General features: G+C 41.9%; 1 protein-coding gene across 1 annotated transcript in view; it reads right to left on the reverse strand.

The window, feature by feature from the left end:
• LOC136115730 (small conductance calcium-activated potassium channel protein 2-like) overlaps positions 1-18,221 on the reverse strand; it is an 89,758-nt gene extending 71,537 nt beyond the window's left edge. The window contains 3 exon segments of the mRNA XM_065861936.1: positions 4,377-4,795; positions 16,572-16,667; positions 17,256-18,221. Coding sequence (XP_065718008.1) covers positions 4,377-4,795; positions 16,572-16,667; positions 17,256-18,206 — 1,466 coding nt within the window. The 5' untranslated portion in view covers positions 18,207-18,221.
• Between the last annotated feature and the right edge of the window lie 8,698 nt (positions 18,222-26,919).

Below are 26,919 nucleotides of genomic sequence, written 5' to 3' on the forward strand. Positions count from 1 at the left end.
GATTATTAACCTAGATATTTTCCCTGTTCTTCAACACTCTTCTCCAGAGTTGGAAAGAGAGAGCAGCTTCTCCTCTTCAAATCTCATGTCCTATGTGAGTCCTACTAGAGAGGTGGCAGCAGCAGCAAACAAGCCCAAACAAGGAAAACTAGTGTTCAGCCAACATCCTCTTCTCCCCTCCAACAGCACCAAGCTGCAATGGGACTAATATTTTTCTTCTCTCTTTCACATCAGATCCTTCTGTTGAACACTTACACCAGCAAACTTTCTGTCCTAATGCTTTATCCTTAATCTGTCATTTCTTGTTTATGTATTACAATATGTTGTATTGTTTCAGAGATGGCATACACTATTGTATTTTACAGGTATTTTCACCTTCTGTAATCTTCTGCAAGTCAAAGCTACTTGTAAATATTCAGTGTATTAATGGACAAAATAAGCCTTAAAAAAAAAAAATCAAACAGCTGTTTTATATCACAGTAGCTGTCAGACATCTCTCCTCCTCTCTCTGATAAACACACCAAGACAATTATGAATTGCTCTTCATGCACACCTGCAGTGGGTTGACCTTGGCTGGTTACCAGGTGGCCACCAAGCCACTCTATCACTCCCCCTCCTCAGCAGGACAGAGGGGAAGAAAATATGACAAAAAACCCTGTGAGTCAACAGAAGGACAGGGAGCAATTACTGTCATGGGCAAAACAGACTTGACTTCGGGAAGATGAATTTAATTTATTGCCAATTAATCACAGATCATGAGAAATAAGAACAAATCTAAAAACACCTTCCCCCCACCCCTCCCTTCTTCCCAGGCTCAACTTCACTCCTGACTCTTCTACCTCTTCCTCCCCCCTCCTTCTTCACCCACCTTGGTGGCTGCAGGGTTGTTTCTCTCACATATTATCATTCCTCTCTCTCACAGCTGCTGTTGTGCAGTGGTTTTTACCCTTTCTTAAATATGTTAACACAGAGGCACTATCAACATTGCTGACTGGCTCAGCTTTGGCCAGTGGCAGGTCCATCTTGGAGCCAGCTGGAACTGGCTCTGTCTGACATGGGGGCAGCTGAGAGAGTGCCTTGTCACTTGCAATGAATTTAGAAGGCAAAACATCTTTCCTTTTAACACTTTGTTACTTCTTGTATTGCATTTACATGACAAGGCTTTTGGGTAGCAGGACAGGGGAGAACCTCAGAGGTGGCTTCCCTGAGAAGACACCAGAAGCTGCCCCCATATCGGATAGAGCCAGTTCCGGCCAGCTCCAAGACAGACCTGCTGCTGGCCAAAGCTGAGCCCATAAGCGATGCTGTTGGTGCTTCTCTGATAACATATTTAAGGAAGGGTAAAAAATGCTGCACAGCAACTGTGAGAGAGAGAGAAAATGTGAGAGAAAGAACTACACAGACACCAAGGTCAGTGAAGAAGGAGGGGGAGGAGGTGCTCTCGGTGCCAGAGCAAGGATTCCCCTATAGACCATGGAGAAGACCATGGTGAAGCAGGCTGTGCCCCTGCAGCCCATGGAGGACCCCACACCGGAGCAGATATCCACACTGCAGCCCATTTAGAGCCCATACCGGAGCAGGCTCCTGGCAAGAACTGCAGGATGTGGAGAGGAGCCCATGCCAGAGCAGGTTTTCTGGCAGGACCAGTGATCCTGTGGGAGACTCATGCTGGAGCAGTCCGTTCCTGAAGGACTGCAGCCCGTGAAAAGGACCCATGCTGGAGCAGTTTGTGAAGAACTGCAATCTGTGGGAAGGACCCACAATAGGGCACTTTGTGAAGGACTGTATCCCATGGGAGGGACCCCATGCTGGAGCAGAAGAACAGCATGAGGAGGAAGGAGTGGCAGAGACAAAGCATTATGAACTGACTGCATCCCCTGTTCCCCAACCCCCCTGCACCACTCAGGGGGGGAGGAGGAAGAAGTGTCAAGAGTGAAGCTAAGCCTGGGAAGAAGGGGGTGGGGGAAAGGTGTTTTTTAGTTTTGTCTTTGTTTCTCACTGTCCTACTGTTTTTTTAATTGGCAATAAATTAAATCCATCTTCCCCAAGTCTGTTTTGCCCATGACAGTAACTGCTGAGTGATCTCCCTGTCCTTATGTTGACTCACAGGGTTTTTTGTCATATTTTCTTCCCCCCTGTCCTGCTGAGGAGGGGGAGTGATAGAGTGGCTTGGGGGGCACCTGGCAGCCAGACAATGTCAACCCACCCTTAGAATGTTCCTTCTGTCCCAGGTATTGGAAATATTTTGAAACTATGATATGTCACTGTTAACATTTTCAGAACATGATTAGTCTTGCCATAACATAATTGAACAACACAGACACTAAGCATGTACTGTAACAAACTGCATTCCACAGTTCTGGCAATATTAACAATAAAAGCAGCAATGTCAAGATAACATCTACATTCAGTTTATAAGATAAGCTATTTTTCTCCGTAACAAATTGAGAAGTAATGCAATTAATAACTTCCAAAAGTAACCTGACCATAACAGTCAGCTTGCATTTTAACTGCTGATATATATCAGCTAGCTGTCACAACTCCCCTAAACAGTTTCCAAGGTGGGCAAACGGGGAAAGGAAGAGGAAAAACAACATGTCTGTTTCTCACTTTATCTTTCCCTAGCCTTTCTCCCTCTCTAGGTTTTTCTCTGTCTCACCTTTTCATTCACTCTCACACTCACGTTCTTGCTTTTGCTTTCTCCCTCTCTTGCTGTCTCCCTCAATTTCGTTGCCTCTTCCTTTCTTGCTCTCTCTTTCCCTAGCTTTTGCTCTTGCTCTCTCATGGTTTCTTGCTTTTTTTGCTCCTCACATTCTCTCTTGCTTTCTCCCACTCGGTCTCTGGCTTTTGCCCCAAGCTTTCTCAGTATTTCTCTCTCTCCCATTTTTTCTCTCTTCAACTCACTTTGCCTCTTGTGTGCTTTCTCATGCTTTCTCTCCCTCTCTCACACACTCTTGCTTTTGCTGTCTCTCTTGGTTTGTCTGTCTGCTCTCCCTCTTCCCACCTCTCTCTCAATATTTCTCCCTCCCTATCTTACTTTCTCTGTCTTTCTAACTATTTATCTTTCCTTTACTAGCTCTCTTTTCCATTCCTCTTTTTCCTCTCTTTCACTCTACCGCTCTCTTCCCCTACTCTCTTTCTCCTCATTTCTCTTTTTCTCTCCCTCTTTTTTCTCTTTCTCCCCCCTTCTCTAAGTTTCCCTTTCTCCTTCTTTGTCTCTCTGTTGCTCTCTTTCTTTCTATCTTTTTTAATCTCTCTCACCCTCTCTCTCTTTTCCCCTCTGTTTTTATCGCTCTCTCCCTCCCTCCCCCCATTTCTCTTTGCCTCTGTTGTGTGTTCACCCCGATAGGCAGCTAAGCCCCACACAGCCACTCACTCAGTCCCCCCCAGTGGGAGGGGGTAAAAGTGATAAAATGCATGGGTAAGATAAGGACAGTTTAATAAGGAAAGCAAAAGCTGTGTGCACAAGCAAAGCAAAATAAGGAATTCATTCACTACTCCCCATCTTACTTTTCCAGAAAAGCAGGGCTTCATCAAGTGTAGTGGTTACTTGGGAAGATAAATGTCATATCTCCAAACTTCTCCCCTTCCTCCTTCTTTCCCACAGCTTTTATTGCTGAGCATGATGGTATTTGGTATGGAATATCCCTTTGGTCAGCTGTCCTGGCTGTGTCCCCTCCCAATCTCTTGTGCACCCCCAGTCTACTCACTGGGGGTGGGCAGAGCGAGAAACAGAGGTCTTGATGCTGTGGAAGCACTGTTCAGCACTAGCTAAAACATCGGTGTGCTATCAACACTATTTTGGTCACAAATCCACACGAGCTACTACAAAGAAAATGAATTTTGTCCCAGTCTAAACCAGTACATCACCCTTTCTTGATTTTGCCAACTTCCTGGCAACATTTTTTCTCTTTTTTTTTTTTTAAAGAAACAGTACAATAAAAGTCTAATTGAAAAAATACATTTTTCCATTGGAATTTTCCATAGCTATTTTATCTACATGTCTCTCAATAAGTTTAACTCGCAAACACAATAAATGAAAGCTGTTATCAATACAGAATATCAACAACTGTAACTGTTGTTAAAAGACATTTTATGGTATCCCACCGTGTTTCTGCCAAGTTAAATGAAAACACTGAAATTGACTTGCAATACTACAATAAGTGTTATGGCACAAACTTCTCTACATAAGTCCTTCAGATTAAAAGGCAAAGCATTCCTGACAATCTGTGACAGAGTGAAATCCAACCAGCATTCAACATATTAAAGACCAGGAAGCTCCATGCCATTAAATATTTAGGTCCTTCAAATACAAAACCAAAGAAGCAAAACAAGACAGACAGACAGACCCCACCAACCAAACAGAACAACCTTACCTTTCACAAGCTCGGACAGTCCACGCAGCAATTATCCATAATGAGATACTAAAAACCAACAGTACGGTTCCTGGACATATTGTCATTAAAGTCTTCATAACAAAACGGGTATTGAAGTTTATCTTATTTAACGCTCCAATGCTTCTAGATGATGCATCAGTGAAGAGCTTGCTATGTAAAAGCATAACTCTGGCAATAAGATACAGCCTTAAGAACATTGGTATAGATAAAATAATATCCACATCAGCTGTTGTTGTGGATGGAGCATAAGAAAAGGCAAGCCGGGCTGTCCATGTGAATGTATAGTTCCCAGGTATGGGATGTATAGCACATACAAGTATTTCCAAGCAGATAAAGAAAATGCGCTCATAAGTCATGGCTATTCTCCAGTCATCTGCTCCATTGTCCACCATGAATAACTGAAATGATAAAACATAAGGTTAATTTTAGTATGCCATTAACAAACCTTGTTATAATTCCATTTTAAAATACCATTGTTTTCAGAGCTGCTAATGACCACTAAAACCAAAATAAATATGTCACTTCAGCAAATGACATTACTAAGTCACTACTAAGAAAATGTCATTTTGGTTAAGCCAAAAATAATGTTTTGGTGAACCATTTTTAAAACCCTATATGAAACTGAATTTCCACATACTATTTACTAAGATTTTTTTTTTCTAATTTTTGTTTAGTTGTCATTGTTGATAATACTCCATGCCAATTTAAACCTCATCCCTTCAAAATCAGTTGCTTATTCCAAGTTCATAGAATTAAGAAGAATTTAAGAAAGGCTTTTCAGGATGGAAATCTAAATCACAAACTGAAAATACTTTCTGCAGTACAACATTTCTTCTTTAGAACATATCAGTGCTTCAGGCTGGAGAGATTATAGCTTTAGTAGAACTATTCAAGCTCTCTTCAAACTTCAGGTATGAATATAAACCAACACAGGCTACAAAACCACCCAAGAAACTACATAAAGACCCTAAAAGATAACTCATAGTGAAAAATCAGTTTAACTGTACCTCAACTACTAGCAATACCTGAACTGGCTGTTTTAAAGTTAGGTCAACCATGTCTAAATGAACTGTAGTTACACCCTCAAAGAAAAAAAACAAAAAAAGAAAAGCAGAGGCCTGCAAACACCAGAGCTGCCTAGGCAGCCAGGTGAGATCTATTAGATGTACGTAGGTCCTTGCAGAATCAAAGCCTTCAGTTTACCACTCAGGAACAAAAGTAATAAAACACTTCACACTGTTTAGTAAATGTTGTTCCTGAAGATTTACTAACTAAATACTTAATTGAACGATATTTGTTACTCGTAGAGAGTAGGGATATGCAAGGTAACTTTTCAAAAAAGGAAAATAATCCATAACAACAAAGAACGTACAATCTCAGCAACAGGAGATGACCTTCACACCACTTCAGGTCTGAATCTAGACAAGGCTGTTCAGTAAATATGTAATAGGAAACAAAAAACTTTTGCAGGATTTTTAAAACTAGATTATTCAAAAACTTAGAAGTAATTTAAGGGGTGAGAAGGTGAAATACACAAAGAATGTCCTTCTGAATGTAAGAAAAGTATTTCTGGCATGCTGCACACCATATATAGGGCCAAACAAGCAATTCCTCATCTACAATGCTTTTTGCCCCTTTCCATCCTTCAAAAGTTTAGAAATGCAAGCCTGAACTCTCAGTTCAAAAACAAAAAAAGCCCTAACCCAAATTATTTTTTTTTTAATTATTTATTTTTTTTTCTTCCCCTTCATGTTCCTTCTGTTTATCTTGGGTATAGTTCTTACCTCCACTGCAATACTATTAAAGCAAAAGAAACATAATGTTGAATTAAGCTAAAGAAACACGCTCGGTGAATTCAATGTATGCAACATGAGCACATACGCTTTCTTTTGCCTGTGGTCTTTCTGAAGACTTTGTATGCTAGATATAAAAATGAAATTCATACTGGCAGGAAGGTAAATCTATCTATTTATTTATTACCAAAAGGCAGTTGGTTTGCACTTAGCAAATGTATTATTTGATATAAAGGGCCAAACTTTCAAAATACAGTGAGGCTCAAGTGCATTTGATTCTTGTCATTAGCCTGTAAATTCTGTCAGTCAGATCACACAAATGGCAAAACAGCTGTAAAGAGGTCCAGGTATTTAGAGCACCCAGAATACCAATGAATAGTAACCAGTTTAGTTGAATATGAGGTAGATAATATCAAATCCCTCAAATGTTGTGGGGTTTTTCTGAAGAAAAGAATAAACGAATGACGTGGCTGACCATTTCAGTTCTCAGATACATATCAAATACATGTTAAATCAGCAGTGTTTTCATATTTCATTTGAAGTTGCAGAATATGCTGGAAAAGCAATGGTCTTTTGTCCTCCCTTTTTACCTACCGTCTTCACAGATTTCAATATGAATACTGTATGCAGAAAGGCAATTAAAGAAAAATGATACCTTAAGTATTGATTTGATTCAAAAGATGAGAATAGAGGAATGTTGAGTTAAACTTAGACATCAAAATATGATCTTACAATTTTCATAAAAGAAAATTATAATTAATCACTTTTCTTAAAACTTTAGGATGGATATCATTATGAAACATATACTTAAGAACATATTCAGTTGTCAGCAGAAGAAATCCTAATACGTTACAAAGAAAGAAGTTTCTCAGTAGTGCTAAGTGGAATGGGTTATGTTTCCAGGCACAGAAAATCCTTATCAACTCGACTTCGGCTAAGCCAATTGCTTCTAAGAAAAATAATATTTGAAAGTGATAATGTCTTCAGCTGTCACATAATGAGATTTAGGAGGTGAAAACACAGAAGGTAGAAAGCACCAGAAGCCATAGAGGACCACAGAACCAGTACAAATATTCCTATTTTAAAAAAATAGTAACATTTCAAAACCATATTATGAGCTAAATTTCCATACAAATCTGTGTCTCTAAATTCAGTCCATGAAATACAGGAATACCAAACATTCTGGAACAAAATAGGCTGTGGATAACAAGTCAGTTGGGGTGTACTGAAAATAGATAGAAATTAGTACAGAATTTCATGTACATTTTATATGCTCGCAATTATGCAACCTACTAGATGCAATTGTTAATTTTTAATTTGGAAAGTGCAATGGTATTTGCGTGTTCCTGCTTGCTTGGTTGTGTATATTTACTATTCAGAAAGCAAGAAGGGAAAATGAATGAAGGAGAGAAAGAACAGCTCAACAGCACAATTTAAAGTGGAGGGGTGTGTGTATATTTTTTTATATTTTTATATATGGGGGGGTGTGTGTATATATATATATACACACACACACACCCCCTCTCAGCTGCTTTCAGTCAATTCTGTTATAATAACCATGCATTCATTTTACGATGCTACTCCCCATTCAAATGGGGAATGATGCTGCCAATAAAAAGAGAGCTCTTCCTATAAAATTGAGTCCTGCAGCCTATGCAGAAGGCCCAACTCCAGTCAAGGTCAAAGATGCTATGCCTGCTCATAGCTTTCAAATTTCTTATTAATTACTAGTCTAACATTGAAATCTAATTTATGTTCTTCATCAGTGTTCTATAAAGCTTCTTCAAATACAGAACTACCATCTGTTTTTACTAAGTCTGCACTCTATAAGACAAATTAAAAAAAAAGTTCTTTTCATCTGAAAATATATAATGCATTTCCAACATGTGGTATCTAAAAATAAGACATGAATCTTAAACTATGAATAAACTTCTAACATCACACAGTATAAATGTAAAAATAGATAGCACAACATAGATATTAATGGGCATTTGTGTATTTACATAACGATTTGTGTTAAGTTCATATAACACCAGATTCGAAAAAGAGAAACAAATTCAGAGTAGACAGATTGCACGCAATGACAACTTAGATCAGAGACTCCCTGAAGCTACTTAAAAGAAGAGAAATTAATTTTGTAAATCATTAGTATATCAAAACAAATTCCTAGCAGGTTATCTATCTGAGGATGTTGGTGAAAGCAAAGTGCAAGGAAATTGGCCAGTTTCTCTGCGGTCCTGGTAGAAGAACAAATGTCAAAACAGTATCACTGCTCTGCTGTAAGGAACAAAAAGGAAGCGATAAACAACAACAAAGTAGCATCGGCTGTACTCCTTGAGGCATTCCTTGCAGAAGGAGAATCAACTGTACTCACAATGGCACTGTGGCAATTTAATTTAATTTAAAAATCCTAATTTTAAATGGTTAAATACTGGAGTCACTTTACCCTTATAAAAGAACTGATGGAACTATGACACAGACTAGCAAAATATAGCCCCTGTGGCTTCTGTTCTACCAAAGTTTTGACCAAACATTTTTCTATAGCTTCTAGTCCCCAAAATATCGCTTATGCAACTAAAAACAGCATTATAGTCACAGAATGTTAGGGATTGGAAGGGACCTCGAAAGATCATCTAGTCCAATCCCCCTGCCGGAGCAGGAACACCTAGATGAGGTTACACAGGAAGGTGTCCAGGTGGGTTTTGAATGTCTCCAGAGTAGGGGACTCCACAACCCCCCTGGGCAGCCTGGTCCAGCGTTCTGTTACCCTCACTGAGAAGAAGTTTCTTCTCAAATTTAAGTGGAACCTCTTGTGTTCCAGTTTGAACTCGTTACCCTTTGTCCTACCATTGGTTGTCAGCGAGAAGAGCCTGGCTCCATCCTCGTGACACTCACCCTTTATATATTTGTAAACATTAATAAGGTCACCCCTCAGTCTCCTCCTCTCCAAGCTGAAGAGACCCAGCTCCCTCAGCCTCTCCTCATAAGGGAGATGCTCCACTTCCTTGATCATCTTTGTTGCCCTGCGCTGGACTCTCTCCAGCAGTTCCCTGTCCTTCTTGAACTGAGGGGCCCAGAACTGGACACAATATTTCAGGTGTGGTCTCACCAGGGCAGAGTAGAAGGGAAGGAGAACCTCCTTGGACCTACTAACCACCCCCCTTCTAATACACCCCAGGATGCCATTGGCCTTCTTGGCCACAAGGGCACAGTGCTAGTCCTCAGAGAGGAAGAAGGTATTAAGTACAAATGATTGAAAATCATATGGTGGTTGGAGATAGACATCTCAAGCCTTTCCCTAACTAGGGGATGAAAAAACACCTTCTTGCATCATCAGAAGGCATATAATCAAACGGTCTATAAATTATCCAAAGGCCTGTCCTCGATCTTGGAGACTCTATAGGAATTCCTGAGGACTCTACATCCTGAATACAGTGCCACAGAGCAGAGAAGTTAGTAAGTTTAAGTCTTATATAAAAGCCATGAGGCATCAAACACCTTCTGCATGCAAAGCACAGAAGGCAAAGAATAATGTTTTTCACAAAACTACATGAAGGCCTTGTTATCTTATATTTTCCAGAATGTTTCCCACATCCAGAGTTCAGACCAAATTTTCTAGTAGGCCATTAGAAATTGATCCACAAGATCTTGTGGATATAGCTATCTACACGAATGAAACATTCTTAGTTTGTTCAAATTGAGAAACTAGACTATTCTATCATTCGTACATGTATATGCACATACACACACCCCCCTAATTATAAAAATGTCAATTTAAAAGTATGATTGTAAAAGTCTGGTACTTAGTTTCATCGTAAAAATGATTTTTTTTGCATAGCATATTTATTTAAATTTGGTATCTCTGTGCAAAATGAGTTTTTCATGGCTATTGATATCTTGCTATATGTGCTGTGTATGTCAGTGCACGTAAAGAAAATTTCACGTCAACATGTGCTGGTGGATAAGTAGGCTCAAAATGCTTCCCTCAAAGACTGCATTAAATCTGACCATCTCAGGAAGAGATGTGTAACTGAGGCTCCTTATGGTCTTTGTGTATCATATTTTCCAGTGTGCAGCATCAAAAACTTCACATTAAAATATACCTGAATAATATACATCATAGTTCCTATGACAGGGCACATGCAGAGAGGGACATAGCCACAAACATTTCAATAAGCACATATGTGTTACTCAACACGCTTATCAGGTTTGTCCATGTCTTTTTTTAACCTCTGTCCCTCAGCTCATTATAAAAACACTAGCCCAAATACTTGATGAGATAACAAAGGCAGGACACAATCACATAAACTAACATAAGATTAAATTCTGCCTCCCCATATTTTCCTTCTGTTCTAAATCAGATACTGACAGTATTCTTTTTTGCTTTCTCTCTCCAAAGATATTCTGAGGCATTGCTCAATATTTTTAAATGCTACAGGCCAGACTTTTAGCTCTATCATTTGTCTCAAACAACTGCGAAATGGCTTAATCCCTGACAGCCCGTGGTGCCAAGGAACCATTACAACACTTAGCAATTGCTGGGACATATGGAACTTCTTTTCACATAGTTCTCCCTGTATGTATGTGCTTCAGGGACCCAAAGAGGGTGAGATGCTCCTAAAACTGCCATTCTTTCTTCCCAATAACCTTCTATGCAGGTGACAGTGTCAAGAAGTGAAATCCAAGGACTCCAAGGAAAATAAAAAAGAATGTTCCTAGATATCCAGATTTCTTCCCCAGTGCTATAGAGTAGAAGGAATTCCCAAGAAAAGCATTATTAATAAGATATTCCATGAGGCAATCTCCTACTTTAATTTAGTTTGGACTCCTGATGGAACAATCACACTTGAGCTTCCTCAGATTTTTAAACAATGGTGAGATATTTACTCATGTTGATATGAATTGTTAGGAGCCTTTGAACCAAATTGGAGGTCCAGAAATAGAAGCCCACCACTCGGGGTTACCATATTCATTTGACATACTCACTAGACCCATCAGTAAGTGACTGAATTAAAGTTACTGAATAAGGAGTTCTTTCAAAGTCAGTGTCCACTAAAGGTATTTCTTCATTTACATAATATTCTTCATTTAACACTTATTCTATCATATAATATATTCAGACCCCACTCCCTCCAGCAGGGTAAAATACAATGAGAATGAGCTCCTTAAAGTTACAACATTCAGAAAACTTCCATCCAGTGCCAACAGTTCCCAAAAGCTCCTGTGACTGGGGTTGACAGTCAAAAATGTTCTCCAAGCAGATGCAGAAGGAACATGACTTAGTAAAGCTCTGAATATAGCATAAGTGGAGGAAGATAAATACAGAAAGAACAGTTTAGGTAGGAGTCCTGTTCCTTTCCTTTGCACAAACAGGCAAAATGGGAAAATGGGACCAGTGCACTAAAGAAGTATTTTTATTGTTTTATACTATGCATTGCTCTGTTATTTAAAAAAATAAAAGGAAATGTATGTTATTACGTAACAGATATGTTTACTAGTAAATAGACTGGGTGACCCAGAGCAATCCAGAGTAGCTGCTCCGTACAATTGATAGAGATGGAATGAAAAACATGCATAGTTTTAAAATCATACTGTTGTTCCACAGAATCACAGAGTCTAAGGGCAGAGCAGGTTATTTGCCTGTAGCAAATCTTTACAAAACATTCCACCAGCTAAGCTAACTTAAATACAACTTGTTTAGAACCCGACTTCCATCTGCTGACACTCCACACTACCCCCTGCTTCTACTGGCCTGTTCTGGCTCACTCTCACTGCTGAGAGTGTAGCTGGATATCAGCTATGCCAGCTTTATTACACCTGAAAGGGAAAGTGGCAAAGAAATATTGAATGGATTGCTTAGGTTCCCTTTGCACCTTCACAAATACGAACAACAAATGAATACATTGAAAAAATTACTAATAAAATATTTCCAAACCAAAAACATCTCTTTAAAAACCTTTTATGGTCTTGTAGGTGGTCAGCTATAACTAGTGCACTAATCTTAGCAGTACTGGGATAGAAACATTAGTCAGATTCCAGAGTTAAGAATGAATTTAGTTTTGCAATTCCAAGACTCTGTATGAAGAACATAGCACATCTTCCCACAAAATATCAGTACTTTTTTACAGAACTAATTTTAGAATGCGTCTTGTAAGAAACCTAGTGCTCTCTGTTGTATTGTATTTTTCCCCATTTCAAGTATCTCAGAAATAAAATAACTCTAATTCTACAGTGTTCTTGTGGAAGCAAAATTCACTGAGGAGAACTATCTACATTTCAGTATTTTTATGTTGTTAAATTTAAATGATCATTTTACAGTTCTTGATTTAGGATTTGTTTTTCTTCATTGATCACAGAAATTAATTTGTTCTACAGATCACTGCATGAAGAGCTGCCATCTCCCAACACGACTGCCATCAGCCACTGTTCCCAATGTGAGAGAAGCCTTACTTCCTTCAGGGAAGATCAGCTTCACTACTACTGGGAAATCAAGAACCAATTAAAAAAGGATATATTCACTGAAGAAACTGGCAATATTTTTGCAAGGTGATAGGGGAAACAGAAGTTAAAGGAAGAAATACTGAATCTGAAGCTAGATAAAATGAGCTAATTTATTCATTCTGACAAAGGAGTACACCTGTGACTCTAGACTTAAGAACAGATTGTTAAGGAAAGATAAACCTGATGTCCTGATAAACTTCTAACAGCCTCACTAAAAAATGCTCAGAACAAGGGTGCATTTGAATGGACAACGCTAGGTATTGTCAGGCCAACCATTCAGTGGCCTGACCATTAGATACAACCTCCTCCTATGTCTCAAGGGAAGCTGTTGGAAACAAGCATCTTCTACATTTAATTTCAGTGCAAAAGGCCTCGGATCCTTTCAGTCACTGTTCGTTAGATGCTTGACCAATGTTAAAGGATTTTCTGTCCTGCCTTCTGTGTCTTATGCATTACAGTGCTGCTTTTCAGAGACAGTGGGCACCTGTAACTTCTTCCTGGGTCAACACGTGACAGCCATCTTTCAAGAAATACCAGGCTGTGACAGAATACCCAAGACAGGCGATTAGAGAGATCTTATTAGCAACCTTAGAGAATTTTGGTTTTAATCCTTTGTTTTGAGTAATATAAGGAAGTGCCAGTAATACTTCAGGAGATGTACATTTTAAAAGCATTTCTATCTCCAGTAGTACAAGAGAGAGACAGAGAGGTCTACTTTCTCAGTAGAAGTAGAAAAAAAAAATGCAGCTTTACCATGTGAACTGTTATCATAAAGTTTCTTAACTTCCACCTGGAAGTTAATAGAACAGTAAGTTGTCTAGAAACAACAATTTTAATCATGTCGTATGCTGCTATTTTAATTACGTAAAATATCATGAAGCAACAAACTGTTTATGCATGAAGTGGGTAATTTATACATTGTAAAGTATTATGATAATTGGATGATACTATCTTCTTAACTCTTCCCTCCTCCACCTCTTCAAAAGTGTATTTCTCAACTGGAACAGTAGTCGGAGAAATACCTGTTCTAGGCTGGGATAACAATGAGTTACATTTTTCCTACCAGTCTTCCAAACTGAATCAACAAACACACAAGCTTAGAGAGCAAGTAAAGAATATTTCATCATCTCCCAAGTGTGATGTTTTTAACAATATTGCAAGCATGACAACAATGAACCAAAAGGAGAATACACAGATTTGGGGTTGTCACCATACTTGGCTCCAACATCATTACTGTTGTTCATCTGGCTTTTTTCCTGGGAGAGGGAGGGAGGGAGGTGAAGGAAGCATTGTTTGTGGTTTTATCCTCTTTTCTTGAAATGATCATGTAGGCTAAGAATTATAATTTTAAACTACCTGGTTTAATTTGATTCTTATTACAGTCTTAACATTAAGTCACATTTAATAAATAATAGCTCCTGAATAACAGGATAACTAATACACTAACTAATAATAATAATACATAATAACACTAATAACTAATAATACAGAATAACTAATAATAACACTAATTGCAGTTATTATTATATGAATAATAACACTAATAGCTAATAATGCAGAATAACTAATACACTGCAATCACTGAAAACCTATTTGAAGAAAGCATTTTAACATTTCCAATATTTCACAAAGCTGCACGGTTTTGTCTAAATACTGCAGCTATGCTATTCTGGAGACTCAGGTCTGTCAAATGCAGAGCTGTTTCACAGAATATAAAAATGAATCTGTTTTGCTAATAGGTTTAGAATGCAAGGCTAAAAATATGTCCAAAATTATGCATGTGCCGTCAGGCAGCAGGAGAACCCACCTGGCTGTGCTGCCGGAGGGAAGCTGGGGAGGCTGGCAGCTGCTCTCCCTGCAGCACAGGTTGCTCTGAGCCAGGCCCAGCCCAGTCCAGCCAAGGACGCCCAGGATAATGTGCAACGTGCACGTGCGGAGTTGTCTGCGGTGCTGAAAAGGAGGCAAAGGACACACACCCCACCCCACCCCTTATATATTGTAGGTGCTCCTGTTCCTCTACTGTTTATAAACTAAAAAAAAATAAAAAATAAAAAAATAAAAAAGACCATTTATATCACATCCATATAATATTCTTGTGAAGAATCCCTATAAGTCTTCTTAAATCTCCCAACTCCCTTAAAATAGGATGTTCAGCAGGTCTGGGACAAGCAAACTCACAGTTCGGTTTAACTGACAAACCGACTGTTTTGAAGACAGAACACATAGGCAAGGTCATTTAAATGGACAGACTACAGTCACCTGCTATACTGTTAAGGCACTACCATGGAGTTGCTTGCTGTTTTGGTTAGCAGACAATTTATGTCATCAGGTGCTTCTAAATATTAAATCTGCAAGCACTACTAATTGCAAAACTTTCATCTTATTTGAGTTCATGTTTTGCAGGAAAATCTACTTTTCTTTCAGGTAGGTTTGCTTCTATCAGACTATGAAACATACTACACTGCAAGCAAAATACATTGCCATTCTATTCTGTACAACAAAATTTATTGTCTTGATGAATTCCTGCAAATTTACATTATACTTACCGATAAAGTCTAGGTACTTTTCAGAGAAGAATAGGAAAGGAATGATCAAATTTGAACAAGATCAGCAAACAGCTGGTGCTCCAGGATACAATCAACCAGCTGTGGGCATGATTCTACAGACCTGATTCAAGAAACAGTCCACTGCACACAGCAGGGTATTTGCCTGAATTAAAAGCAAGTATCCTTTCAGAAAACAGTCAGTTTTAAAGATTATTTAAAACTTGTTTAAATAGCTGCCCATCTTCGGTATTAATGCAAAGAAACTGGCTTCTGAGCCAGAAATAGTGTTTTTCATATGTAAGCTCTGCAGGATAGGATCCCATTTGGCAGAGTCTTCGGTAACGCAATACTTCTCTAACAGTAGCCTAAGTAGGAGACTGTGGTGCCCTTTCATATTAGAACTACAGCACAGAAGAAGGGTACTATACAATTCTTAATTTCTCTTTTTCGTTAATTGGTACTGCTGAAAAAGATGTTCTTGCCCTTGAAAACTGACATTTCTGCCTGTAGCCCAAGGTATCTCTAATTAGACATAGCAAAACCACCAATGTATCTACAAATAAGGTATTTTTCACTTCAAAACTTTGAAAACTCTCTCTTATATGTTTCAATTTAACTGAAATGTCAAATTGCAATTTCTTGATCCAAAAAGAAAAAGACAACTGAAATTAGCACTAAGTACCTGGGACAGGACATGTGACAGTATTTTTAGACTTACTCTATAGCTTTGATCATTAAATTCCCCTTACCTTTAGCCCTACCTGTCTTGACAGCTTTCCTCTGTCACATTTCCTAGTGGCTGCAATTTCTATGGCATTAAATAAAACAAATCCAAAATAAGGTTTCCCCCCTCTTTTAAAATATTCTTCTAGTGTATGCTAGCATCTGAAACAGCACAGTGAAGATTACATACCTAGAAGTTACTGATGCCTCTTTCCTAGTAATTAGCCCTGCTATGCAGAGAAAATGCACAGCCTGACATTTAGTCACTGGGAAATAAAAGACTGTTTCCCTACATCTGCTACAGAAGACAGCAGGTATGTCATAGAGAAAGTGTGCTATAACCTCAAAAATAAGTGATCCTACTAGCATAATCGCAGGTAACAGTCCCTCTAAAGGCAATGCTTCCTAGCACGACTGTGTCCACGTAGCCCATCTTATTTCTCTGCAGGGATGAAATACATTCACTGAACTTCAGGAAGCACTAAGTGATTCTTTTTGTTTTCTGAATCAGCAGGAAATGCAAAGTACTTACCACAATAAAGCCTTTAGAAAAACTGACTCTGCAGCCACAGATATGTAAACGCTCAGCAATTCATAAAGTGAAACATTACCTGAATTTCCCTTGCATGGTATACAATAATGAGCCCAAGCAGGATAATCGTGGAGAGGCTAATAAGGCATTTTAGAGCGAGGGAATACAGAGACTCCTGCAACAGAAAGACACCACTGTCCGTCACAGACCCACACGCACGGGACCGTTCCTGCCCCGCCGGGCTCCCCAGCCCCACTGCGAGCAACGGAGCCCGGACTGGGAGGGGAGGGAGGGTCGCCTCGCCTTACGGTATCGGGGCCGAGGGACACCTCACGGCGGGGCCGGGGGACACCTCGCCTCACGGTTGCGGAACCGCGGGGGGGAGCATCTCGTCTCAGGGCGAAGGACCAGTGGGGCCCCACGCGGCGGTGCTGAGGGGGCAGGGCACCTCAGGGCGAGAGACGCCTCAAGGCAGGGCCGGGCGAGGGCCGAACAGTCCCGCCGTGCTGGGCTCTCGGAGAAACGAAGTGACGCCGGGGTCGGGCGGCAGCCGCCTTTCTGCGCGGATCTGAAAGACTGACAGGAGAGTGCAGCTGGCTGCGGAGCCGCCTTCCCCGCGAACCGGCCTCACCCGCGGGCCGGGGCGGGCACCGAGCCCGCGGCAGGGGCACGGGGCGGTGGCGGGGGGGGAGGGGAGCGTGAGTCGGGCTGCGTCGACGGCGCCGAGAGCGAGAGGAAGGCGGTCCGACGGCGTGGCAGGTACCTTCGTGTAGGCGCCCCAGGACAGCTCTGTCTCGATCACCATGACTACGATGCCGAACATGCCGAAGATGAGCGCGTAGTCGCTCAGGCGCTTGCGCTTCTCGAAGAGCGCCCGGCGGTGCCCCAGCTTGTAGCCGATGTTCTGGTTCTTCTTCTTGCTGGACTTGCTCCCGCCGTTGTTCCTGCCGCCGGAGCCGTAGAGCGCCAGGTTGTTGGAGTTGTTGTGCTCGGGCTTGGAGACCACGATCTCCGGAGCAGCGGATATGGGGTTGGCGAGCGGCGGCTGGAGCGACTGAGGCTCGGAGTCAAGCTCGTGCAGGTTCCTGCGGGATGAGCTCAGGTTGCTGAGCGGCCGCATGATGCCGCCGTTGTACCTGCAGCTGCTCATGGCTACTTCGGCGAAGGGATTGCTCTCCCGACGCTGCTGGTAGTGGTGATGGTGGGTGCTGCCGCTGCTGACACTGCTGCTGGGACTGACTGCCTGCTCCTGCTGCGGGCTATGGCACTGGTGGTACTGGGGACAATGGTGGGGCTTCCTGGACGAGCCGGCATGGTTGGAGGGGGTGAGCTCGCAGACGTTCAACTGGCTGCCCTGCCGGGAGGAGGCGGAGATGGAGAGCGGCGAGGAGCGAGTGCTGAAGGCGCCCGAGAGGGGCGAAGAAGTGCGGAGCAGCGAGGGCAGGTTATCCCCCGCTGCTGCCGCAGCGGCCTCATAGCAGGTGCAGTTGCACTGGAGGCATGGGCTCTGCTGCTGATCCTGTGACTGCTGGAGAAGTCTTTGCTTGTCCTGGCCGTGCTGCTGCTGCTCGGAGCAGAAGCCCGGCTGGAACTGCAATAGTGTTTCCATGTCAGAGGCGTTAAAGCCGCAGAAGGACCAGGTGGTGGTGGTGCACCCTGCGCAATGCGTTATGGTCGGCAGGGGAGAGTCCTGCTGTCGCTACGAAGGGCCCATTCCGGCTTCCGTAGAATCCAGACGCTGCGTCCGATTGGTCGGGCGGACGAAAACAAGAAGGAGACCGGTTGCGGCATGAGGCATCCATCCGCCCTCCCCCCTCTCGCGCGGGGATCCCGCCTTGCCACCACTCCCGCCACCTCGCCCCGCCGCCGGGGTGCCCTACGCCACAGAAACCTGGGGTGCCCCGAGGTGGGCGGAGAGAGCGCTCGCTGAGCTCGCTTTCCGGGATCTCCCTCTGCTTCTTGGCGTCGCCGCACACATCCGCGCCGTCTCCAGAACGTGGGGACTGGCGCTGCGCTCTGAAGCTGTCCAGCGACGCCCCGCCGCTTCCCGGAGACGTGCAAAACAGCAGCGCCCTCGCTCCGAGGCCCTTGTCGCAGCCCCGGGGAGGAGGTGGCTCTCGGGGCCTGGCGCGGCCTCAGGTCGTGCCCACAGGCCATCAGAGAGGTCACAGGAGATCTCTCCTCTCCTGAAACTCGGGAGAGCCCAGAGCCTGCTGCCTTCCAGGGCCCGGGATGGCAGTGAGAGCTAACTGCTTGGGGGCATTTGGTTACATACAGTAATTTCTGATATTTTTCAGACCTATAATAAAGGGGAGGATTTCTTTTGGCCACTCTTTTTCTGAGCTGAAAAAGAAAGAAACTAGTCACTGGAAGTTTCATAGGTTTTCAGGTCATCACCTGAGGATGCAATACAAGGTGATTTATAGGTTAGGGACTTATTCCTAGTGGGTTACCAGAAGCTTTAACAGTGAAACAGGATAGTTTTTCATTAAGTAATTGAGTTTTTGTCTGGATCCATTTTCCTGAAACTCTGTTGCACAGCAATCTTCAAGTTTGTCACCTGCTACTATTTTGCCTCTTCACCTTCCTTTCTCTCCCAAATTCTCACTGAATATTATATATATATATAATGGCAACTCCTTTAGACAGAGCAATGTCTGAACCATATAAAGTAGTTTTTCTGCATTTATTTAAGGAAAGATTCTTTAAGGAAAGAGTTGTGGAAAAAGTGATTTACCTGATAGCTATGTCATTCTCGTTACCTGTCTGAGATTGTAAGAGAAGTTTCTTTTTCTTCAGCCAGATTGAAAATTCAACTGTAATGTTGCACTTTATTAGCATGGAAGGTCTCTTTAAAACTTTAGCTTCTCTCAGATATTAAAGAAAAAAAAATCACTAAGCCTTTCTAGGATAAAAGCCTACATCTCTATAATTTCTAGAACTTGCACAGCGTTTAGTTCAGTTTCCTTTGAAACTCTGCATACTTGAATGGCTTGCATTTTAAGTAATTTGGATGAAGTACTGTGAATAGCTAAGTATTTTAATATGGTCTGCTATAAAATTTCATTTACTTAATTTTTAACCAAAGTGTACCTTTTAAAGCAAGTGCATATTTCACATAGGCGATCAAACAACCCTCACTAATGTAGTAACCATCATGGTTCTAAAATATAGGTAGATTATTCTGAGTCACCAAAATACTAAAATACCTGAGTATGTTTATACAGCATAGACTATTTTAGAAATAGCACCCAAAAATATGAGTGTATATGACACACAGCATCATGCCTGTCCGACTGTGCTCTGCGCCTGATCAGTGCAGTCTGTCCTATCTTATTAAATTGCTTTCTAACTCTTTCCTGGCCAAGGGCTTTCTATTCTCTGTGTGTGTATGGGGGTGTGAGTGCAGCAACTGGTGTCAGACCATGAGTCGGAGGGCCCGTGTGTCCGTGGTGCCAGCGACTGGAGCAAGTGCAGGTGTGTGAGTGAGTGTGATCACTAGTGAAGATCAAGCCGGACAAGCTGGGGAACTGGACTGGGAGCAAGTGGGTGAGTGAGTCTAAGGTGCAGATCTGGATGTGAGAGTGCCTGTGTATATCTGAGGGTGAGAGCACTGGGAGGGGTCAGCTGTTTGGACCTGGGAAGTCCCGACCAGCTCTGCGTGTGCGCATGCGCAGTGGTCTGTGTGTGTGAATAGCGCAAGAATGGCGAGGAGGAGAATTGTAAATACGCTCAAGCGACTGCAGCTGGGGTGTAGAAAAACACATAAATCTCAAGTAGAACCTCTGCGTTTAGATAACAGGCCTGTGAAAAGAGTCGTAAAGGCACCTTATCGTACATTCTTGAGATTCCTGCAGGCAAAGATCAAAGCAGTGTGGTGAACTGTGCCTGCGTGAATCCCTGTACACAGGCCCAAATGGGCAGGCTTGTTGATCTTCAACCAGGGCTGAATTCTGCAGCACCTGCGTTTCCGCTTGTGTCACTCCTGCCCGGGAGCTTAAGTGCTGTTTTGGAGATCCCCTGGTAGCGAGGTAACAAAAATAAATTTGCTCTTTGCAATTGCATTCGTGGCCTCTGGTTGTTCTTGCGACCTGCCTGTGTTGGCTCACACAGTCTGTACCAGCAACTGGAACAGGGCTGCGGCCTCAGGGCCTCATATAGCCAGGTGCCAGCAGCTGGGGAGACTGGGATCCAGGGGCCAGCTATGAGTAGAATGAGGTTGTTGGTGCTGTCTCCGTTCATGCGAGTGCTCTGAGTGCCTGTCAGTGATCTGTGTGGCTGGCCATGTATGTATGTATGTGGTGTATATGTGTGCTCTGTGTGTGTCCCTGACGGGAATGCATTTTCAGCCTTGCTACTGTTTGGACCTAGGGACATGGAGTGGCAGCAGCCTCACCTCTCTCAGGCTGTTGTGTCCAGCATGATATATTTTTCTCTAACACTCTATTGCGGTCATTTCTCTTGATCACCCAAGGCCAAACAGGGATGCTTTTAGTTTCAAGAATGAACACGCTGTTTAACAGAGCTTCAGTTCTTCCAGTCTTTGTTTGAAAAAACATGGTGTCATAATTGTTTCTCAGTGGTCCTCTTTTGCCTGTTTTTTCAGACACATCTGGATCGCAGGGATCTTATAAAATGAAAATCTTAGGGAACCTATGTTCTTTTCCCTGTGTAGATAAATGTTCTGCACAAATGTGCTGTCAGAATATATGTTTTGTGAAGTAATTAAAGATTTAGATATGCTTATGTCATGGTTTAACCTGAGCTAACAATACAACCGCAATAGCTGCTCACTCACCCCGCTCCCCACCCCCCAAATAGGGGAGAGAATCGAAAGGGAAGGGAGAAACTTGGACTGAGATAAACACAGTTTAATAAAATAACAAAATACTAATACACTACTAGTAAATTTATATATAAAATAGAAATAGAATATAAAATAAAAGATACTCAATGCAATTCCTCACAAACTCCGTCCACACCGAGCAGCCAGTCCCAGGAAGCAGCACCCTGGTCCCGAACAGCCAGTCCCAAAGAGAGAAAAAAGGAAAAAAAGGCAAAAAGGCCCAGAGGCCTCTGCAAAACGGCAAAAGGCTGAACTAAACATCCCAAACAGAACTCCCTCGGCTCCAACAAAAAGAGCTAAGAAGAACGCGCGCGAGAGAGAGCAGAAGATCTCGACTCTCCTTAAATATGAAGCATGACGCTAATGGGATGGAATACTCTTATTGATCAGTCTGGATGTCAGTCAAGGTCTGCACCATCCATACCCCTCCTTCCTCGATGCCTCACACCTGTGGGCAGAGTGCTCAGAATGTCCTTGGCTCTCAGACCAGAGCAATTAAAAACATTAACTCTGTCTTGGGGTGTTATGTCTTGTTCTCAAACTAAGTCCAAATAATGACCATGCTGGCTATGAAAAAGAAAGGTTTCTAACTGCATGAAGAAAATGAACTCATTTCAGTCAAATCAGCACAGCTTAGGTTTCATCCTTCCTTCTCTGTTCATGCCATGTCTTTAATATTTTTACTTTAATACTTTTAACTGTCCTCTTTAACAGAAGATAAAATTCTAGTTTACCCTGAAAGATTCTCAAGAAATTTGTAAATCTGCATGTTTTATTTAGAAGTCAACAATTTCATCTACTCTGATCATGCAAGATTATTGTTCTTTTAAAAATCTTGGTAAACTGAAATATGTGATTGTTGTATTCTGCATGGGGAAATGATTGCATTTGTTTCATATATATATATATATATATATATAAAAAATCTCTATATCAGTCACCAATCCCAATTTTAATATATCTACTGCTGATAGCCTATTTATTTGTAGAACTCGGCAAGGACACTGCTGGTGCTGTCATTTGGATATTTCATCTACTTGCTTGCTTTATGACAATAAACAAATTAATATTCCAATGTTTACCACAAGAGGTCAGACTAATCATACAGCATGTTCTAAAACTAATCAGGTTTTATTTAAGTTCCAATTGGGATATCCTATCAGAGTTTCAAGGTCTAAAACAGGAACTGGTAAGTTTGCTTCTTCATAGTGAGGGAGATGATAAATGAACTGGAATAGAAAGATGCAATCTAATTTAGCATCTCTACTTTTTAAATATTTTTAAAGTTAACTTTTAAAAATGAGTGTATTAAATTTCAGAAATAAAATAAATTATTGACGTGAATTGAATTGTTATATTCCTCCATATCACAAAGAAATTAGCATGGACAGCTCAGAACTGCTAAGACATTAAGACAAACATATGGTTTGGTTTGGGTTGTGGTTTTTCTCTACCTTTTCATTAGACACTGGGTGGAACTACTCTTACTGATTGCCATAGGTCCTGCTACTGCTTTGCCAAAGAGGCCTTTTTTACATGTATGCATATGTGTGTGTGTCTGTATGTGCTTTTATAAAGTGAGAGAATTACTGCAGATCTCATTTGACAATGATTATTATTGGAATTATTTTTATTGGAAAACAGATATTTTATTTTTTTTCTAAACCCGCTAATTGTAAGAACAAAACAAATACTTACGCAAATCTATGCCAATGGCAGGACAGGAAGCTCAACAGACAGAAAAATTGGATTTTTGAGAGAAAAAGAAACACTATAAAAGAAATGAAGTAACAGCTAATGGCTAGTCATTTTAAAAGCTCACATAATAACATCCCATGAAGATACAGTACCTACAGGCTAAGATAAGAGGTATTAGAAAGCTGGTTTGGCTCTTATTCTATTACCCCTATTCATGCCTGACTCCTGTTAAAGTCACTGAGAATTCTGTGCTCATAAAAATGTCCAAAGATATAGAAAGAGATGGGGGGGGAGGGATCAAGGAAATTCCATTCTATAGCAGTATTTTGGACTCAAAGCATATTCTGCACAAGATCTAGGAGGTTTTAGAAAGCGCTAAAGGAAACAACCTTGTCCAAGCAAGTGTGTGTATATATATATATATATATATATATATATATATATATGCTGAGTATATACACAGAAAGATGCCATTCAGTGAAAGCAGTCACAGTAAGAAAAATACATTTCCAAAATAGATTAAAAGAAAAATATTGCCTGCGACCAAAAAAAAAAAAAAACAAACAATGAAACAACATTAAAAAGGGGGTAGTATTTAGTGTTTTGAATTATTTTAAAAAGGTGCAATTTGATTTTTGGTAAGAGCAAAGATAGTTAAGACCTTGCAACAGTAGCTTGGCTGGGTGTTCAAATACGGATTTCCAAATGATGGTGTATGAAATCCTTTCCACAGTGTTGTACCTGACAAAATCCTCATTTCCTTTAGGAAGTCCAGGATTTCACTTGACCTGTTTCCTTCTGTGCCCATCTCTGGACATTTGGATAGAAAAAAAAAAAAGAATAAAAAAGAATATGTATCATTTCATATTTTCTTCCTGCTTTCCCACTTCAGAATGGACTCTCATGTTCTGGGTGGTACCTGCGGCGATTAGGAACGACGCACACCGAGACGCAGACAGGAATTCACGCAGAGGCAGAGGTCTTGTTCATGAAGGAGCGCAGAGCCTGGCCCAGCAGGAAGCTGACTTAGACCTAGGCTAGCTTCTTTATTCACCATTTACAATTTTTATAGGACTAGGATGTTTACAAAAGGTGTTTTTCCACTAATTGTTATTAAAAACACACTAAACTCATGTGATGTTTGTCTCACTTGTTTTTCCACTCGTTCACAGACCAGGCCCAAGGACATTCACACATCCCATGCACTTGGGGGCGGTTATCCGGCCCAAGATACCATTCTCACGAGTCTGGGCTATAACTTTTTGCAATTACGAGAAAGATACTTCAAAGTAATCTGCCTTTTATATATTATTATGTTAGTATTATATCTTTGACCGTCCAGATGGCCATGTTAGTACTGATCTTCCTTTATCATCCAGGTGGCTGGAACCGCACATCTTGCTTTCCCATATTTTACTTTCCAACAGTACCCATGGCAAGTTGCTCATTAACAGTCAGTCAAAAATCTCCTAAACTGATGTGGTCCAGAGATCAAGGGTGAGGCCAGACTTTCCCTTAGGGGAAAGAGAGGGTGAAAACCTTCAGTTACTCTTCCATTGCTCCTGAGCAAATAGAACAAAGCAAGGTGAAGTTACATAAGTTTGCAAACAAAAAACTTTCTGTAGCAGAAATGCTATGGTGTCTGTCATAGTATAGTAGAAGAAAGTAAGTGAAAAGCTCAGATAAAGCTGTTGTGTGTTTAACCCGGAGAAGAGAAGACTGAGAGGGGATCTTATCAGTGCTTAGAAATATCTTAAGGGCGGATGTCAAGGGGATGGGGCCAGACTCTTTTCAGTGGTGCCCAACGACGGGATAAGGGGCAACAGGCACAAACTGAAACATGGGGAGTTCCATCTGAATATGAGGAGAAACTTCTTTACATTGAGGGTGACAGAGCACTGGAACAGGCTGCCCAGAGAAGTTGTGGAGTCTCCTTCTCTGGAGATGTTCAAAACCTGCCTGGACGCGATCCTGTGCAACCTGCTCTAGGTGAACCCGCTTTAGCAGGGGGTTTGGACTACATGATGTCCAGAGGTCCCTTCCAACTCTAACCATTCTGTGATTCTGCATATCCAAAATGGGATAATTCATTATCTGTGTTGAGGAATAGCCTCTATACTTCATTTGATAAGAATATCCAAGGTTACTGAGGGAGCTGGCGGAGGTGATCACTAAGCCACTTTCAATTATTTATCAGCAATCCTGGCTAACTGGGGAGGTCCCAGTTGACTGGAAGTTGGCGAATGTGACGCCCATCTACAAGAAGGGTCGGAAGGAGGATCCGGGAAATTACAGGCCTGTCAGTCTGACCTCGGTGCCAGGGAAGGTCATGGAAGAGATCGTCTTGAGTGCCACCACGCAGCACGTACAAGACAAAGAAGTGATCAGGCCCAGTCAGCATGGGTTTATGAAAGGCAGGTCCTGCTTGACCAACCTGATCTCCTTCTATGACAAGGTGATGCGCTTAGTGGATGAGGGAAAGGCTGTGGACATTGTGTACTTAGATTTCGGTAAAGCCTTTGACACCATTTCCCACAGCATTCTCCTGGAGAAGCTGGCAACTCATGGCCTGGATGGGTGTACTCTTTGCTGGGTAAAGAACTGGCTGGATGGCCGGGCCCAAAGAGTTGTGGTGAACGGAGTCAAATCCAGTTGGCGTCCGGTCACGAGTGGTGTTCCCCAGGGCTCAGTATTGGGGCCAGTTTCATTTAATATCTTTATCAGTGATCCGGATGAGGGGACCGAGTGCACCCTCAGTAAGATTGTGTACGACATCAAGTTGGGCGGGAGTGTTGATCTGCTCAAGGGTAGGAAGACCATACAGAGGGGTCTGGACCAGCTGGATCTATGGGTTGAGGTCAACTGTAAGAGGTTCAACAAGGCCAAGTGCCAGGTCCCGCACTTAGGTCACAATAACCCCATGCAATGCTACAGGCTTGGGGAAGAGTGTCTGGAAAGCTGCCTGGCAGAAAACAATCTGGAGGTGCTGATCAACAGCCAGCTGAATATGAGGCAGCAGTGTGCCCAGGTGGCCAAGAAGGCCAACAGCATCCTGGCTTGTATCAAGAATAGTGTGGCCAGTAGGACTAGAGGAGTGATTGTCCCCATGTACTCGATGCTGGTGAGGCCCCACCTCGAATACTGTGTTCGGTTTTGGGCCCCTCACTATAGGAAAGACATTGAGGTGGTGGAGAGAGTTCAGAGGAGGGCGACAAGGCTGGTGAGGGGTCTGGAGCACAAGTCTTATGAGGAGCGGCTGAGGGAACTGGGGCTGTTCAGCCTGGAGGAAAGGAGGCTGAGGGGAGACCTTACTGCTCTCTACAACTGCTTGAAAGGAGGTTGTAGCTTGGAGGGTGTTGGTCTCTTCTCCTGAGTAGCAAGTGATAGGATGAGAGGAAATGGCCTCAAGTTGTGCCAGAGAAGGTTCAGACTGGACATTAGGGTTTCTTCCAACCAAAATGATTCTATGATTCTATGAAACTGTGGGCTTTCTAATTAAAGACATGTTCATGGTACAGCGGATAAATGACTCAGGCATCAAGGAAGGTGATCTTGAAAATACGGAGGGAGTTAGATGAGAAAAACGTAAGTGGATATAGTGGCATTCAGTCAGATATCTTCTGGTGACTCATCCAAATCCCACTGAAAACAGTGGTTTCTGTAGGTTTTTATATTTACCTTTTTAGAGGGTGAAATATTTTTAACCTAGGAAAAATGACTTCATTGATTATAGAAGCCAGCACTCTGCTGTAGATGGCCCCAGTTTCATAAAATGTAGGTAGTAACTACCTCCTGAAATTGGTTAAACTTCTTGTCATCACTATTCTTATTGAGGGGCTTCTCTGGAAAATTATTCCAATAGTATTGGAGAAAGCAACCCGCC

The sequence above is a fragment of the Patagioenas fasciata genome, chromosome W (assembly GCF_037038585.1).
Source record: "Patagioenas fasciata isolate bPatFas1 chromosome W, bPatFas1.hap1, whole genome shotgun sequence".
NCBI classification, from domain to species: domain Eukaryota; kingdom Metazoa; phylum Chordata; class Aves; order Columbiformes; family Columbidae; genus Patagioenas; species Patagioenas fasciata.